General features: G+C 46.3%; 1 protein-coding gene across 2 annotated transcripts in view; it reads left to right on the plus strand.

The window, feature by feature from the left end:
- WASHC1 (WASH complex subunit 1) overlaps positions 1-19219 on the plus strand; it is a 72693-nt gene that overhangs the window by 17044 nt on the left and 36430 nt on the right. For both annotated transcript variants that reach the window (XM_077827546.1, XM_077827535.1), the window contains one exon: positions 7653-7806. In XM_077827546.1, coding sequence (XP_077683672.1) covers positions 7658-7806 — 149 coding nt within the window. In that variant the 5' untranslated portion in view covers positions 7653-7657. The remainder of the gene's footprint in view (positions 1-7652; positions 7807-19219) is intronic.

Genomic DNA, 19219 nt, shown 5'->3' on the forward strand with positions numbered 1-19219 from the left:
ACCAAACTCTGACTGGGCATTATCTCTTAACACCTGCCAACCAAGGTGGAGATGTGAAATGCAACAGAGGCTGCGATGCAGGATAAAGACAGGAGGTGTCAGGTGACTGCTGAAAGCTGGGATGGCCATGTCTATACCGCAGGCGCTATCATGGCATAGCTACGGCCACTTAACTATGCCACTCTAACCCTGTAGTTGAGATGAAGACTACAGTGATGGAAGGGTTTTTCTTCTGTTGACCTAGCTTCGTCTGCACTGGTGGTTAGTCGACATAGCTATGGTGCTCAGGGGTGTGGATTTTTCACATCCCTGAGTGCTGTAGCTATGTCAGCCTAAGATTTAAAAGTAAACCAGGCCAGAGACACAGAAGATCTGACGGAGACTATGATGGATTCTAGGAGGCCATAGAATAATGGAGCAGTTGCTTTTTGCCATTGGAGACTTTGTCTTAAGCTTGGTTTTTCCATACTGACCTAAGGACTAGCAAAGTCTGTACTCCAGGTGACTAATAAATGCTGGTTTGCTTTGACAAGGCTTTCCTAGGTCACTGCAAATACTTACTGGTTATATTGTTCCCTGAAGGTGTAAAGTCTCTAACAGTATTCTGAACTCATATAGACACACTGAGAAACAGGGATGCTGTAATCCGAAGGCCCAGTCTGAATTGTAGAAGCTGTGAGGCTCACCCTTTTGAAAAGCTAAGCCTAGGACAAATAGGGGTACTCCAAAGTAGACTATATAAAGATGGGGCATCAAACCCTCTGAGATGAAACACCTTCAGTTTTGGATTCCAGCTTATACTACAGTCTCTTCTTGTTACTGTATGTACATGAACATCTAAGCAATATTTTTTAAGTAGTTGTTTGAAGTGTCCCATGGGCTTGTTAGGTTTTTTGTTTTGCTCATCTTTACTCTGAAACTGATTGAAGGCATTTTTATACAAATCCCCTTGCTGGGTTGGGTTGGACTGGAAGTTTAGACGGCGGCATTTAGTGTCATTCAGATCAGAGGTATCTGGCATTTTAAAGTCCTGCTGGATTCTAATGTTGTTTGTGCTTTATGCAGATACAGTGCTGTTCTCCACACCTGGAAAATGCCTGTAGAAATTATGGGTTATGAGGATGAAATGGTGGAACCAGTCTGTGCTGTTCTCTCCCCTGGACGAGGATGTGAATACTGTCCATGCCGTACCTTGTGGCACAGCAGCAGGGGAAAGGATGGAGCCTTCAGGAACAGGCGTGGTGATTAGTGAAGGTCTTCTGCCAATAGGGCACTAGGATTTTTTCCCCTTCATCTTTCGGTGCAGGAGTTGTGGAATGAGATGTAGTCACAGCAGCAATGGAACCCACTTCTGCCATTCCCTGGTAGAATGGAGGAGGAGACTGTCACTTTAATAGACATATGGGGAAGGAAGAAAGGGTATGGAGGGCCTTTCTGCTAAAGCAGGTCCCAAATCAGATGTTACCTTGCTCCCCAATTTACTGCGGTAACAGCCTTTAGTAACCCATTCCATTATGGCTATAATATAGGTGATGCCCACCCCATTTCAGTCCGGGTGCACATTGATGGGTGAGAGGCAAGGATGCAGTATGTGGTGTGCACACGAAGCCCTTGAGTCATGATGGATACCAGGGCAAACTCTTCAGTAGGCTGCCTCTTCTGAGGCTGTAACGTGTGGGTAGCTAACTCCCTTTGCAAAGGGACTGGCTGCTCCAATGACATCTGCCAGTAAATGACTATTGGAGGTGCACCGGGGGCACCTGGCTTTTCTGATGTGGTGTAGGAAGGCCATTTTTCTCCTCTCCCCTCCCCAAGCTCCCTGTGGAAGTGCCACCCTCCAGAAACTCTGGGCTGTAAATGGGAGTATTGCTCTCATATTTTGTGGGTAGGAGTCTCTACCTGGGAGCTGCAACAATGGGGTGATGTAGATCCTGCACCTACGATTAGGTTCCTTTCATGGACTGGTAAATACTGCTGGGAAGGTGGGGGAGAGAACAATATCCTCTAAAGCTCCCCAGCTGTCTGCATTATTTGCCAGTGCCTGTGGCTGGGGAGCTCTGGCTGCCCTGTTTAATTCGCTCACTGTAAGGCACAGCTGGAGTTAGTCCCTGCTGCAGCTCTCTGATGGAGGAGTTGGGAAGCTAACTCCACCCGCCTCCCTTTTCATAGGGCTCTGTGTCCTCACAGCTTGTCTCTGGCCAGAGAGACCTTCCAAACGTGGAGAAGCCCTTGTCTGGGTTTTTGTATCTGAAGTAGGCAACCTGGGATCCTGAGACCTAAATCAGGTCTGTCTCTCTTAGGCTGTGCGTTCGTGAGCTGCTATTTAAGAGGTCTCAGGTACCATGAGAGCTATGGTGGAGTGCAGCCTGCTGTGGGGCCTAATTACAACCTTATTAATGCCTTTTTCATCACTTCCTTTGAGCCTTCAGATGGTGATTAAGCCTATTTATGGGGCAGAGTTCCTTAATATTCAGCACGGTGCACCTCTTCCCAATCAAATCAGTAACATCTGCATCTCTGATTGCTGCTTAATAACATTGTAGAACATGGTTAATTAAAAAAGGTATAAATAGACTTTTTTCATTCTCTAACTTATCAGAGTGCTTTCCCCTCCCTTCTGCAATCCAAATAAAACTTTACACTAACTGAGGAAAGGTTGGCTTAGCAGAGGGAGCAGGGCAAACCTCTTGTCTTTATCACCTGTGGGTGAGTGGGAAACAATCCTGCACTCCCACCAGGATTAGTTATCTGGCTTCTGCTCTGCTGTTGAATCAAATTTCAGACCCTCCAACTCATGCCAGGAACAATAATCCATGGTACAGTAAAGATAGAGTTCAGTATAAAAGCAATTTCTGAAGCAGTTGCCACATCTTAAAGAATACACATTCATTTCCAAAAGTCTAATTGCACATGAATGTTCCTTGGGGGCTTGATAGATTCACCTGGCTGCTGGAAGTGGGCAGTGTGACTACTGCTGGCATCAAATGGCTAAAATTTCTGGGCTGCTTAATATTAACTGCACCAGTCTATGCATGTTGGGTGGCACTCTTTCCCCTCTCCCGACCAGAAGACAATCTTTGCTTCCCCAGCAGTTATTGTTCCTTCCATTCCTGCTGGAATGGAGACTGGAGCTGGAAAGGGAGACCAGCCAGAGCGTAAATGGCATTGACAAGCCCTATGCGGTGGTGATGTAGCCAAAGGACCTGAAGAAGAGCTCTGTGTAACCTCAAAAGCTTGTCTCTCTCACCAACAGAAGTTGGTCCAATAGAAGATATTACCTCACCCACCTTGTCCCTTGACAAACCTTGGCACTCTCTGTGTCAGCTGCTGCTGTTGGACAAACCCACAGAGGATTCAAGGCAAAAATGCCACCTTGAATATTCGTAAGTTAAGATGTTTTGATCAAAACTTCAGGTTGGAGTAACTTTAGGAACAAATTTGCAGAATGCCAGGAAAGGACTATTCTCTTTAGAGGTCTCCTTGGGCCTAAATTTAAAGCCTGTCATGAACCAGCTACAGCAGAGCCAATCCGATTTGACCCGAGCCCGTTGGGTTGTTTTCACACCTCACCCAACACTTTTGTAGTGTGGTTCGCATTGGGTTGCCAGGGTCTAGATGCTGGCCTGGACTCCATTTTCTTTACTTTGTTTCCTCCATGGAGCCACCGGGGCTATTTACTCCCTGGTCCTGCTGCCCTCTCTCGTGACCTGCTGCTCACCCCAGCTCTGCACCATGTACCTGAAGGACAGCTGGTTCCCCCTGCCCCGGGCCGTTCCCCCAACATGTCTCAGCGCCACTGCCTCATCCGGAGGCTTGTCCGAGAGGGGGCTTCCCACTCCCAATGCCCACAATTTGTCTCCAGCCTCCTCCTACCTGTGGGGTCAGTGCCTTGGTGGCTGTATGGCCCACTCCTGCTGGCTCCTGCCCATGGGCGGCCGGTGATCTGGCTGTTGGGGGAGGCTAACTCCCAGCCCCACCCCTTGTGCCCAAAGCCCCTCCCCTCCCCCATCCCTTCTGGGGCAGCCAGCCCTGGTGTGGCAGCCAGCCCTGGTGTGCTGGTTGGTGCGGCTGCAGGGCTCCCAGCACCAGACGCCCCGAGTCCCTGCACGAGGCAGGCCAGCCAGCCTGGGAACAGAGTGCTGGGAACTGCAGAAGGGGGGCCTGGCCTGGGGGTGGAGTGTGGGCTGGGCCATGCTAGGCTGTTTGGGGAAGCACAGCCTCCCCAGCCTATGATACCTGCTACCCATGCTGCTGTCACCACCTTGCTCTGCTGTGAGTGCTGCAGAGAGAGAGGTACTGTGACTGGGCATGCTTTTTGCGCAGTGTGTGCTGCACAGTGAGGTGGCAGCAGATGGCAGGGCTGGAGGATACATCTGCCGTCACACTAATCCAATGGGCTGGAGGAGGTGATCAGAGACTACCTAGTCCACCCCAAACCTAACACTTGTAGTCAGGTCCCGTCAGGTTGCCAAGGTCTATTTCTCTTCCTCACTTGCTAAGGCACTTAGGATTCATATTGAACTTTGGAGCACAGCTTAGCTTTGGTTACCAAAATGCAGAGGCTGAGAGCTTGGGGATGGCAGAAGACAGAATTGAACAATAAGAGGGTAGAGCCCATAAGCTCTGCTGCTTCTGAGACCAGTGCTGCTTTGACTGCAAGGAACAGCCCAGCTTCTGTTCCTTCTGCAAGTATGTGGCAGATCAGATCATTACCAATTAAAACCTCTAATGAGCAAAAGTTCTATTTTAGGGTTTTGTATGGCCACCTTTATAACTGTAGTCTCTGAGTACTCCACCTTTTCAAGAGTGAAGCAGTTATAATCCATGGCATTAAGAACCCCTAGTTCTTCTCTTGCCCCTTGTCCTTTTCATTTAAGGGGGAGGGATAGGTCAGTGGTTTGAATATTGGCCTGCTAAACCCAGGGTTATGAGTTCAGTCCTTGAGGGGGCCATTTAGAGATCTGAGGCAAAAAAAATTGGGGATTGGTCCTGCTTTGAGCAGGGGGTTGGACTAGATGATCTCCTGAGGTCCCTTCCAACCCTGATATTCTATGATTCTATGAAATGGTAGGCCTGTTTCTAATGTTTTCTGAGTTGACACTTGAATCTGCCCACTGCTGCATTGGCAATCATTCATACTGTGTAGTGTATGAAAGGCTCTGTCACGTAGGTTTTGTGAGGGCTGGGCACCAGTTGAACCGGGTAAAGGTGTTGTGTTGAGAGCCCAGGAAACTGAAGTAGATCAGCCGCAAAACTGGGATAGCAGCAGTACAGGCTTTTCACACCTTGTCCCACTAATCTGCTTCTCCTGGAAAGGAGTGATGGGAGCTGGACAGTAGCCCTCATGGCTTCTGAGTGCCAATAACTTGATTCTACTTGTAATATTAGCTTTTTCTGTGTCGACACTTTTCAATTGGGAACTGGACTGAGACAATCAATTAACGGGAATAAAAGAGACTTGGTGGGATAACTCACATGACTGGAGTACTGTCATGGATGGATATAAACTGTTCAGGAAGGACAGGCAGGGCAGAAAAGGTGGGGGAGTTGCATTGTATGTAAGAGAGCAGTATGACTGCTCAGACCTCTGGTATGAAACCTCAGAAAAACCTGAGAGTCTCTGGATTAAGTTTAGACATGTGAGCAACAAGGGTGATGTCGTGGTGGGAGTCTGCTATAGACCACCAGACCAGGGGGGTGAGGTGGATGAGGCTTTCTTCCGGCAACTCACAGAAGTTACTAGATCGCAGGCCTTGGTTCTCATGGGAGACTTCAATCACCCTGATATCTGCTGGGAGAGCAATACAGCGGTGCACAGGCAATCCAGGAAGTTTTTGGAAAGTGTAGGGGACAATTGTCTGGTGCAAGTGCTGGAGGAACCAACTAGGGGCAGAGCTCTTCTTGACCTGCTGCTCACAAACCGAGAAGAATTAGTAGGGGAAGCAAAAGTGGATGGGAACCTGGGAGGCAGTGACCATGAAGTGGTAGAGTTCAGGATCCTGACAGAAGGAAGAAAGGAGAGCAGCAGCATACGGACCCTGGACTTCAGAAAAGCAGACTTTGACTCCCTCAGGGAACTGATGGGCAGGATCCCTAGGGAGAATAATGTGAGGGGGAAAGGAGTCCAGGAGAGCTGGCTGTGTTTTAAAGAATCCTTATTGAGGTTGCAGGAACAAACCATCCCGTTGTCTAGAAGGAATAGTAAATATGGCAGGCGACCAGCTTGGCTTAACAGTGAAATCCTTGCTGATCTTAAACACAAAAAAGAAGCTTACAAGAAGTGGAAGATTGGACAAATGACCAGGGAGGAGTATAAAATTATTGCTCAGGCATGCAGGAGTGAAATCAGGAAGGCCAAATCGTACTTGGAGTTGCAGCTAGCAAGAGATGTTAAGAGTAACAAGAAGGGTTTCTTCAGGTATGTTAGCAACAAGAAGATAGCCAAGGAAAGTGTGGGCCCCTTACTGAATGAGGGAGGAACCTAGTGACAGAGGATGTGGAAAAAGCTAATGTACTCAATGCTTTTTTTGCCTGTGTCTTCACGAACAAGGGTCAGCTCCCAGACTGCTGCACTGGGAAGTACAGCATGGGGAGGAGGTGACCAGCCCTCTGTGGGGAAAGAAGTGTAGTGAAGCCCTTTGGTTCCTGGCGGTTTTTTCTTCTTGTACGGTGAACCACACCGACTCTCTGGAAAACTACAGGAGCAATTCAGGGTGACACCAACACAGTTGTCATGAGGGCATTTAAGGAAATTTTAGGCCAATAGGTGATCCTGTCCTGGGTCCATACTGACCTTGGGGTAGAGATGTGAGGGTGATTCGGAGATGACATTGGCCTCATACACATCCTTGATGAGACTTTTGGCACTCCTAGACTTCTCTGTGCTGAGTGCAACAGGAAAGTTGCCACGAACATCCAGGCTTTGTTCATGAAAGGAATGTAAAATAAGTAGGGTTTTTCCAATATAGGTATTGGGGAAGAGTCAATGGGTCACTAGGAGTACGAACCGACCTTGTTGGTCTCAGTCCCTAGTGCTAAAATGGGAGACTCGTAATCAAATCAGAGGAGGTGAGTTTGTGCAATAACTTCATAACTCCTCTGTTACTTGGAGGGGGTGATTCTTGTGGTATAAACATGAACTGAAACATTTCAGGTTTTACTCCTAGGATTGGGTGGCTCTGAAATGTACAGATGTGGAGTCTGTCTGGGAATGGAAAAGGGGAAAAAGAGATTCTTCTTCTTCCAGTATGGTCTTCCATAGTCTGATGATAAAATGATTTTATGTTCTGAAATGTGATGTTTTGTTTCCAGCATAATTATTTTGAGCACTGATTTGCTGAGTGCTGTACAAAACTTAGACCAAAGATACAATCCTTGTCCTGAGGAGCATCCAAGCAAAGTAAAATCTTCCCTCTCCACTGCACTATGGCTTTGGCTGATTACATGAAAGAGACTGTTGCAGGTTTCTAGATGGTGCTGTTGTAGCTTGTGCCTAGCTTGTCCTCTCCTTCCCAGTTTCTGGTGTTCTCTCTTGTGTCTACTTAAGTCAAGGAGAAGAGTAAAGGTATAAGGTTCCTGGGATAAAGGCTGTGATGAGATGGAGCTGCATATGCTGCAATTACCTATTTACACTCTCTCTCTCCCTCCCACAGGCACAATGGCTACAGTGACCCAGAAGCACTTCTTGGAAGGGCAGACTTACTCTGTCCCTCTGATCCAACCTGACTTGCGCAGGGAAGAGGCTATTCATCAGGTTGCAGATGCACTTCAGTATTTGCAGAAAGTGTCTAGTGATATCTTCAGCAGGTATGTTGCTGTCACACAGGGAACTGGGACTGATGCTGAGTGCCAAGCAGGAGAAAACCAAATGCTGCAATAAGACTGTGGCAGTGAAGGGGCCTTGGAGAGCCACCAGAGTTCCAAAGGAGGTGGGGAGGGCCAGATGTACCCCCAGCAAAAATAGACTGAATTCAGGTTTGATCTGAGTGTGGTATGATTAAGGCTAAGATTGTGTCATGATATTTTTAGTAGGGCTGTCAAATTAACAAGTTAATTGCAGACCCTCTGGGTGTAAGGGGAGCATCAGCTGCTCCAAAAAACCTGTTTGGTCAGGCTCAGTAACACAAGCTGCCACCAGAGGGCGGGAAGAGACAAGGCTACAGAAAGTAATGTACTTCTCATCCCTGCATTTTTAAAGTAAAAACTAGGGCTGTCGATTAATCACAGTTAACTCACGCGATTAACTCAAAAAAATTAACTGCAATTTAAAAAATTAATTGCAATTAATCGCGCTGTTAAACAATAGAATACCAATTGAAATGTATTAAATATTTTTGGATGTTTTTCTACATTTTAAAATATATTGATTTCTATTACAACACAGAATACAAAGTGTTCAGGGCTCATTTTGTTGTTGTTTTTTATTACAGATATTTGCACTGTAAAAATGATAAAAGAAATAGTATTTTTCAGTTCACCTCATACAAGTACTGTAGTGCAATCTCTTTATCGTGAAAGTGTAACTTACAAATGTAGATTTTTGTTTGTTTGTTACATAACTGCACTCAAAAACAAAACAATGTAAAACTTTAGAGCCTACAAGTCCACTCAGTCCTACTTCTTGTTCAGCCAATTGCTAAGACAAACAAGTTTGTTTACGTTTATGGGAGATACTGCTGACTGCTTCTTATTTGCAATGTCACCTGAAAGTGAGAACAGGTCTTCGCATAACACTTATGTACCTGGCGTTGCAGGGTATTTACATGCCAGATATATTAATCATTCATATGCCCCTTCATGCTTCAACCACCATTCCAGAGGACGTGCTTCCATGCTGATGATGCTTGTTAAAAAAATAATACTTTAATTAAATCTGTGATTGAACTTCTTGAGGGAGAATTGTTTCTCTCCTGTTCTGGTTTACCCGCATTCTGCCATATATTTCATGTTATAGCAGTCTCGGATGATGACCCAGAACATACTCGTTTTAAGAACGCTTTCACTGCAGATTTGACAAAACACAAGGTACCAATGTGAGATTTCTAAGGACAGATACAGTACTCGACCCAAGGTTTAAGAATCTGAAGTGCCTTCCAAAATCTGAGTGATGAGGTGTGGAGAATGCTTTCAGAAGTCTTAAAAGAGCAACACTCCGATGCGGAAACTACAGAATCCGAATCACAGAAAAGGAAAAACAACCTTCTGCTGGTGGCATCTGACTCAGATGATGAAAATGGGCCACTGTGCCTTGAATCATTATCAAGCAGAACCCGTCATCAGCATGAACGCATGCTGAGCCCCCTCCCCCCGAGCCCTGTGCTGGCTGCAGCTGGGGCTGACTCCCCCGCCCCCCAAACACACACACACCCGAGCCCCGTGCCTCCTGAGGTTGGGGCTGACCCCACCCAAACCCGAGCTCCATGCCGCCCAGGGCTGGGACTGACCCCCATCCCGACCTATGGGGCTGATCCCTCCCCCACCCCCAAGCTCCATACCTCCCCCACCCCAAAGCTCCACATCTCCCCCGGCTGAGGCTGATTCCCCCCTCCCCAGCCCCCCATGCCTCTCCTGTCTGAGGCTCTAAAGTTTTACATTGTTTTATTGTTAAGTGCAGTTATTTTTTTTTAAATCACTTGACAGCCCTAATTTTTAGTAATAGTCATGTACAGGTCATGGGCAAAAAAAAAAAAAATTCATGGAAGCCATGACCTGCCCCTGGCTTTTACTAAAAATATTGGTGACAAAATTGGGATCTGTGGGTCCTTACACGGCCTGAGGCGGGTAACTGCACAGGGACTAGGAGCTGCCTGCAGCACCTGGGAGCTCCGGTGTACCCCTGCCGCCTGCACCTCCGAGGACGTGGGGCCGGGAGCTGCGGGGTATCTCCGCCTCTGGCACCCATGGTGCCCAGGAGCGCGGGGGGGTTCCCCACGGTGGTCGGGAGCTCCGGGGCCCCACTGCCACAGGCGGCTTGGAGCTCTGGGAGCCGCTCCTTGCCAACCACCGCGTGGTGGGGGACACGGCAGCTCCTGACCACCACCGCAAGCTGAAGTCATGGAGGTCGCTGATTCTGTGACTTCTGCAACCTCCATGACTAAATCGTAGCCTTAAGTATGATCAAAGAGTTGCCTGTGCTGAGTTTGCTTTTAGCCTACAGCAATTTGGTAGTGTTTGTTTTTAACTCCATGGCAGGCTGCCACATACTGCAGTCCTAGTTCTGCTCAGTTTCTTCTTTTTCGCTTTTAAATGGGAAATCTTACGATTTATGATAACTTGCGGTGTCTTTTTCTTGTTCTTTGTTGTTTGAGCACTGCAGTAGAAGATGTCTTTTGGTTTTGATCTCTGCTCAGCCATGTTGTTGCAGTATGACTCCTCCCTAAGTTTCTAGTATCTTGCACCTGCAAGTGAGTACATTGTGAGAGCTGAGACTGTATTTGAGTGTCTGCCTGTGTTCTGTGTGTTTCACGATGGTTTCGTGAGCGGCCAGAATGAAGATCATGTTTAGAAATTCAACTTGTGCGTTGTGTCTTACCAGGATGTTGTGAACTTTAAGGTTGGGCCTAGTGTCTCTAGCATTACTTGGTTTTGAATGAGTAGTTTGTGTGCTTTCATCAAATGACTAATTTTGGTCTTTAACTGCTCTTTGAAATGGTATCAGCAGTTCAGTATCTTCCTTATATATTGCTCAGCAAAGGCAGTTGCCTTTGTTCTGCTCTGCAGCTGTTGTTGGACGAGTTCCTCTGTCCGCCTAGTTCATTTGCAGGATTTACTGTAGAGGAATTCAATGTACTTTGCTGTTAAGTCCTAGTCTTTGGTCCCAGATGAGTTGAATTATTCTGTCAAATAGTTCTTGCAGTGGCTTTAGTGAGGTTGTATTTGCCTAGTATATTTTTTTATGGTTTAGATAGATTTCCACAGTCCTTTCTCAGATTGGATTTTACAGCCAGCCTGAAACTCTTCTGGTTTATTGTGAGGTCTAGGCATATCCAATTCAGGTTGTGGGGTCTCTCTAAATCCATAAATTTGGCTTTGCTTTTTTTCCCCTGGCAGACCATGGTTTCAGTGTTTCCTAGGACATGTTTGGCCTCGGTGCTAATAGCATGTCTTTAGCTGGTGTAGATTCCTCTTGAGAGGGTGATAGTATGTTTAGGTTATTAACATGAAATGTCTGCTGTCCTATGCAATTGTGTCGCAAGAGTCCTGGGTGCAGGGATTGCTCCAGTCGAGCAATTGAATCACTGACATGTAGGCTGAAATGGATAGACCTGAGGCTTTGTTCTCTCTTATTCCTTGCACTGTGGGAGCGCTGTGGGGTTGGGGAGGTTAGAGGAACCCCTGGAGGGGCCATAGACATGCAGAGGGGAGGTTTTATGGGAGCCCCGGTGGATGGGGTCCCTGTCTGAAATCCTTATTCTGTGCATGAATAAAGCTATCAGTTAACAGGAGCTGTTCTTTCATTTCTGTACTTGCTGCTTTGTGAGGCAATGCGCTGTAATTTCCCTGGGGATGAGAGCCTGCTTCTTAGCATGCAAGTCACTCGCAAGTCCTGAACACTGACTGTGACACTGCTCCCTCACTCTTCAGTGCGCTCATGACTTCTAATTACTAATTTTTTCCAACAGCATAGGAGACTTCATTGGGCCCTTTGTTTGCTTTGCCTTTCTTCTGAGGTCTCTGCTCTCCAATATAATTAATCATGATTTAGTAATTATGCAGGCGTCTGATTAAAAGTTCCCCAACCTTGGGTGTTCTGTGCCAATCAAGAGAGAGGCTTTCAAGGTGAGAACTTTGCTACTTAGCAAAAGTGGCCTCTTCTCTTCCCTGAGATAAGGCAGCTATATCTCCTATTTCCAGGAAGGAGCAGCCTTATCAGGAGGAAGCTGCCTGTTCTGAACTGCAAATCACCAGCTCACTGTGTTGAGGGGAGAGAAACTTGTGCAGTATAGCAGGTTCAGCTGAGTGTGTCGAGCTCCTTGCGTTTGTGCTGTGAGAGACAGAAGTTTTGATGCTATGTTGTAGCAGGAGATTGCACTTCCAGGAGTGGCAAGGGAATCTGTATAACTGCCTGAGGTGGAGTGGAAGAAGGTCTGATTTTTTCTCCACCCCTATCCTTGTTATGTGCTCTAATGTCTGCTTTGAATTTTAACTGGATGATGATGTGAATGCCAGATAAATCAGATTTCTTCTTGTTAAAACAATCTACCTGAGGAATGAGAGAAGTGATCTTCCTCCTGAGGACACTTACGCTCTCCACCCTCGGGAACATGTTGCCGATGCTATAGAAAGGGCACCAGTGATGTGATAAGGGCTGTCATGGACTGTCTAGGTCTCACATAACCCTCGGAGAGGGGCAGAGGAGGGGCATATGCTGGGTAGGTTAATGGCAGCCCAGGGGCTGCCACAGTGAAGAAGAAGACACGTGGAGTTAGCTGCCTGGAAAAGGGCACAAAGGACATCTTTGGTTTTGGGAAGAGGGAGAAAGGAAAGGAGAAACTTCTTGCAGCTTGGGAAGGTTTAGGAACCACCACATGTAACAAGTGCAGAAAATCTGTGCCCGTTCTCTCCTTTGCAAATGTTCTGTCCTTAGCTTTGGCTCTGGTAAATTACTTGGTGGTGAAAGGAGCATTTCTCATGGTTGACTAATCTGTGAAGAGCCAAAGGGATATGGGGCTGGGGTTATCTGTGATCAAGACATGTAGTTCTCCCATTCACAGATAACAGCCAGAAGAATTTTAAGGTTAGTTTAATGCTAGTGAAAGGTGTTTGACAGCCCTGAAGAATGAGTCCTCCTATTTTCAGAACAAGTAAAGCTTTTGGGGAGGGGGAGGGTTCCTGTGTGAAATACAGCATGTGACTGCAATAGCAATGTCTGATCTGTGCTGTGGTTGGATTGTAACTAAGAGGCACCATCTCCAGGGAATGGGTAGGAAGCTTGGCCTCCATGACTGGTTTAGACCTTAGCAATTTGGTTGCTGCCACTAGGAAGGTGATGTTACTGTGTCACCACAATGGGGTGCTTACATCAGTGAGACACATTTAAGTGTTAGACACAGGCCCAACTAGGTCGACACAAGGTGACTTAGTTTGAGCTAACTTTGTTGTGTATATCAGGCCTGAGACCCATCCAGGGCTGCCTCAAATGGAATACACCAAACTCAGGTGTGCTGGTAGCGTTTGATATAGAGGCTAGGCCCTAAACTGGGACAACAAGCTCACTTGTCACTTGAGCTGTCAGTTTCTGTATTCTGTTACGAGTCTTACTAACAGTCCAGTCCTCTTCAAGGGGATTCCTGTCCTTGTGGTGCCAGTAATCGTGGGTCTGCTGCTGTGGGAAGATCGAGTGAGAGGCTGACGGTATAGTTATCAGGACCACACTGCAGTTTGATGGAAGTTTTATTCTGTTGCACGTTAGCGAGGAAAAGGAGTTCGTGTAATTAGCCCACCGTGGAAACTAGAATACAGGCAGTATTCACTGCTCTGTCAGAGCTAAACAGTTTAGAGCAGGGGGAATCTATTATTATTTTTTTTTGTCAAGGTCCAAATTTCTTGGTCAAGGTCCAGACTCTAGAGAAAATAGTTATAATAAAAAGTAACGATAATGACAAGTAACTAAAAATGTTGGGCTCCGTTCAAAAGCATTTGGCAGTCCTGATTTGGCCCACAGTCTACCTCCTGACTTCCACTGGTTTGGATCGTATGTTGAAGGGCCTTTTATGCTTTTTTTTTTTTTTTTTTTTAAAAAGTCCTTATATCATAGTCTTCAGATTCTTACCGATCTTGGAACGTCAGGAGTCCCACTCTTGGGCAGCCAAAGAGAGCTTCTAACACTCTCCTCAGGAACCAGACTGACTGCCGAGAACACTTGATTAACAAAGGGCTCTCTTCTTCTTTTTCTAATTACTGTCCTCTCTATGGGGTCTTGGATTGAAATAATCTGCCATTGTTTCTGCCACTAGGATGCTATTGGAGATGCAATTCATCTGACTTTGGCATGTTTCATTGCTTCTCTGATGGGCTCTTGGCTTGCTGGGACTTCTCTGTGAGGAGTTAGCTCTTTTCTCAAGTTATGGAGTTTTTGGTTTCCTGCTAATGTTTAGTGGGGGGGTGTTGTGGGTTTTTTTTTTTTTTTGCAGAGCTTTTTAAACTCCTGTGATACACATATTTGCTATTCAAACTGCTCCCTGATCTGGAGCATATACCCCAGGCTTGTTACTGTAGTATAATGTGTAGAGAATCAGATAGGGATTTTAGGATTTTTTGTCTTTTAAGTTACCTTATTTGTGTTTTTACTGCCACAACATTTACATTAATTTTGGTCTGGAGTTTGCTTGTCATGTCCCGGCTTCCTCTGTGGTAAATCACCAAGTCCCAACAAGAAATTCTAACATTTCTTCAATGCACACACAGAAGAAAAGTTTAACACTTAAAAACAAACCCAAGCAAGTCTCCGTTTGTTTGCATTTCCTTATTCCCTCCCTATTTGGATGGAACAGGGGTTTGAGGAAACTTAAGAATTTTTCCCCATAGAGGATTATAACTTCAAAAAAATTAAATCTACTTGAAAGAGTTTGTAGATACTAGAAACTTTAGGCTGTTGTTTAAATCTGTGAAGAACTTTTATTTTCATGTTTTAGAAAGGAAGTGATGGAAACATTAAGGTTCTTTTTAGGCCCGTTGGGAAACAATAAGAATGATGCAGAGCAGCCTACAAGCCTAGGGCGGAAGTAGAATGGGTGGAGTCATTGGTGACTGGGGAGATGGGGAGTAGCTAGTGGGTGTATTCAACTGTTATTGAATGTTGAAGAGGAGAACTGGTGGGGATGTGAACTGTTAGGGGATTTGGCTGGTTAGGATCTAGAGATTTCTGGAAGGTGGGCAGAGCGTCTGATGTATAAAGATAGCCTAGTTCTAGTGTAAACTTAGCCATGTTTACACTGGCGCATAGGTCAGTATAACTTACATCGCTCAGGCGTGTGAATAGTCCACACTCCTGATTGATGTAAGTTATACTGACCTAAGTGCCAGTGTGCAGAGCACTATGTCAGTGGGAGAGCTTCTCCTGCCAACATCACTACTGCCTCTTGTGGGAGGTGAAGTCATCAAACTGACGGGAGAGCTTTCTCTGTTGGCTCTGCGTCTTCACCAGAAGCGCTACAGCAGCATAGCTGGGGCACTTCTAGTGCAGAGGTAGCTTCACTTTTGAATGCATTAGGTGTGTGTTTCTCCTGTTAACTGTAGGAAATGTGAAAGCTGTTTGGCAATCAGTAAACACTAAGAATTGATTACAGTGGTGCAGCCCCTTCCCTGGCTCCATGTGAGCGAGGATCTGGGGAAGTCTTGTCCCTTTGGACGTACTGCATGCATATCAGAAGCTCTAAAGCTTTGGGGAGAGGGTGGGGGGGACGGGAACACCTATTCAGATGAATGGAGAAGTTCACATATCTCAGCTATTGTTTCAGGCTGTATTCGTCCCCAGGGGTATTCTCAGTCGGCCGAGAGCATCACATTGAAATGAATGGGCCACATCCATGCTCCTATGCTGCAGAGGAATATGCAGAAGGAGCCCTTTACCTCCATCATCCCTCTATCCTTCCTGTTTAAAGGACAACACTTCTATGTGCTCTAAATTCCACAAGCTTGCATGGATTTTCTTGAAATTTGCTATGCTTCATGGGAGTGCAGAGTGAGGTTTATGACCCACATTTGGGTCATTTGAGCCAAAGTTCAGAGATATAAGCTCCTCCCCCCCAAAATATCAATTTTTCAAAGTTTCTAGGGTTTTTTTTGTTTTGTTTTGAAGCAGCACTGGAGAATCGGTATTGCTATGGTGGGTCAGAATAATCTCAGTTGGTTATTTATTTATTTTTTTACCCAAGGTAGTGCGGGGCACCAAGTCTTTGTGGGACCCAAATCATGAATGGTATTTAAGAACATATTGACTTCTTTGCTAGCATAGTGTGTAGTCTGGAAGGATTACAGTGCGCATGCGCCAATAAAATAAAAACCCACGAGAGGGTGTCAATGCAGCTGCTTTATGCTTTTCTGGCATAATGCTGACGCCAGTGCCCCTGCTGACCACCCTGCTGCTGATGTTTCTAGTCCAAACCTTAGTCCACCTGTGCAATAAAGATTTAGTAGCTCATGTTGCTTGCTACAAGTTGTCTCGGCTCAAAGTGTTTGTATTTGAGGGGGAGGTTCACTATGATCACAGCAGAACAGTCAGCAGCTGATCTAACCAAAATTTTTGTTTTATCAGGTGGAGAGGAGATGGAGAGCTGTGACAGAAGCGGGGCGCGGGGGCAGAGAGGGGTTGGAAAATGAGGATGGGTGGTAGGCAAGCCTTGGATTGGTTGTTTGAGGAAAATCTGTATGTTACTAGCCCCTGGGCAGGGCCGGGGAGGGGCAAGTGGCTGCTTCCTGATCTCAGGGCAGATTAATGTGATGTTTCCAAAGACATGGGGCGTGGAGGTTTGGAACTCAGGCCAGGCTCCCTGACTGCTGAGGGAAATGAAACGTGTGCGCTGCCAGGGTTACCAGCATGTGGGTTCTGGCTGATTCCTGGATCACAAGGTTGCAGAAGTTTGCGGGAGAGCAAGGAGTACACCATGACATGGGGATTGCTGACAACAGGCTGATTTGGGTAGAGAAAGGTGGCCTGTGTTGGGATCATGTTTTGCCCACATTGCAGCATCTAACTGATGACATAAGAGGACCTACCGGATATTGTGGTGATTCACTCGGGCAGAAATGATCTGGGCCTTATTCGCAGTGCACCTCATACAGTGTGTGAGAGCAGATTTGGATGGCATCAGAGATCTGTGTCTGGGAGCTGCAATAGTTTTCTCTGATTTGTCTGAGCAGCTGACTAATTGCTACAGTGACAGTATGAAAGCTATTAATAAGTGTTGGAAAAACATTAATCAGGAAATTGGAGGGTTCATGGCTGACTGGAAAATGTGTACCATATGGCATAGAAACGTTACAAGCTCTGAAACCCCCTGTTTCTTGGAGATGGGGTACATTGGACAGGGGTCAGAAGATCTTTCTCTCAAACATAAAATTGTCAGTCGTTTGGAACAGAAACTCTGTCTGTGATTTCTCTACTGGCCCTGCCACAAACTCCACCTTCCAACCATTCTGAAAGACCATTCCACCGTAACATAATTGTCCTTCGCTCCAGGCACGCATGTGGGTTGGGTTCCAGGAAGGAAGAAGCAATGGCAATAGATATGTATGTACACCAGGAAGCAAGGACTTCAGGGAGATGAGATCCCTGCTTGCAGTGGGGGTGCCTGGGTACAGTAGTGGGGAGGAGGCCAGATTGGAGGGAGGAACAGTTGGGAAATGGGTCAAGGGGATGGCTGGGGAGGTGTGCCGTAGCAGGGCTAGTGGGGCCCAGTTAATGGGGAGGGAGAGAGGGTAGCTGGTTCGGTATGCAAATTTCAGGACGTGATACGCACAACTGCTTAAATGATTGCTAACTCCTACCAATATTTAAAAAAAAAAGTGGGAAATTCAATGGCAAAACACTACTTTAAAACTGAGTTAAGGTTGCTTGGTGGGATGTCGTCCCCTTGCAGAACACTGAGATGAGCAAAACTCAAACTTCTGAAACTCAGGAAATGCACCGTTTAGGTTGTCCATGCACTTAACAAATACACTTTTACTCTGCCAACCCCACAGTTGGTGAAATGTACAAGTTCTTCACCTCCTTTTACAACCCATTCATTCTCATTCACAGGATTTCATCTAACACTTTTAAAGTGGTGGTGGAGTGCACGTCACCCTCCCTCTGTTCCCTGGGAGCTGACTGTAGCCAACGGGAATTATTTGCCTACACTGCAAGTGCAGTCACTGTGTTACACTAAATGGTGGAGGCAGTAGCAGGGCCTGCTAGTGCATGTATGATATGAGGAATGTGTGGATTACTTTAAGGTGTGTGACAAAGCTGTGATTATGATAGGAGATGTGTTTTGCATCCTCCAATGTGTGTGAGCAAAGGTAAGAGCTGCCATGTGTACCTTCAGGATCCAGTATGCATCATTTCAATGTGTACATTATATAATAGCAGGGCACAGGGGTTTTATTAGGAAGGGCATTATTAATAATGAGCAGCCTAAGCATTTATTATATGCATGCAGTCCAGGTAAAGTGAGTGTGATCAGCATCAGATGTAGCTGTGCTGATTGGTGGAGGTACCATAGTTAGCTCTGCTTGGTAGAGGAGTATGTGTGTGAGAGAGCAAGTGAGCTGTGGATTACTTTGAGGTGTGACACAGCTGTGATTGTGATATGAGGAGGTGTTTTCCACACTCTTGAGGAAAGGGAAGAGGCGCATGTGTACCTTCAGGCGGCTGCATGCATCATTTCTATGCAGAATTGTATAGCTTAAGTCAGTAGCAGGACAGAGTTTTTATTGCAAAGGCTATTATCTGCAGTGAGGCGGAATATGAAAAGATTCTAATGCTTTTATGATGATTAAGTTAAAGTGAAGGTTGAGATGATATCCTGTGGGTAAGTGTAAGGGAGCTGTAAAAGGCTGGAAAGTGTTTCTTAAATTGTGCATGTGTGGTGTTATTTTTGAGGAGTTTGTGTGTGTGTATGTATACACACCAAAATCTGAAACCTCCTGAATCTCTAGTGCCAGAAGTCAGTGTGAGTATATGCATATTGAGGCATTGTTCAAAGAGGGTAGAGGGAAGGTAAGGTGGGCAACCTTTTTTCCCTTCGTATCTTTTAATAGTATTAAATGGAATCCTGTGGTGAGAGTGAAAGGAAGTGAAGAGCTTTACTACTGGGGGAATTCTGCACCACCACACATGCTCAGAATTCATGTGCCATGCAGAATTTTTTTTTCTCAGCAGAAAATACATTCTGCATAGAAGTGCTTCAGTTATGCCTTTCGCCCACCAGGGGCTGCTGTTTCGCCAGAAGAGAAAGCAGCCACTCTCAGGTGGGAGGGACTCCAGCAATGAATAGGGAAGAGCACCCTGCCCATGGGGCCAGGTGAGGAGGCACAGGATATGGGGGGGATGGACAGTATGGGGTATGGGAGGGGTCACAGACTGGAGTTCAGAAGGACTAGTGGGGGGCACAGACTGGGGTGGGGGCTGAATGGGAGTGGGGATGCAGGGACACATGCTTACAGGGGAGGAGGGTGGCTGAGTGGGGGTACAGGGACACATCGGGGATGGGGCTGGTTCAGTGTGGGTGCAGGGACA

The sequence above is a fragment of the Eretmochelys imbricata genome, chromosome 1 (genome assembly GCF_965152235.1).
Source record: "Eretmochelys imbricata isolate rEreImb1 chromosome 1, rEreImb1.hap1, whole genome shotgun sequence".
In the NCBI taxonomy this organism is placed as follows: Eukaryota; Metazoa; Chordata; order Testudines; family Cheloniidae; genus Eretmochelys; species Eretmochelys imbricata.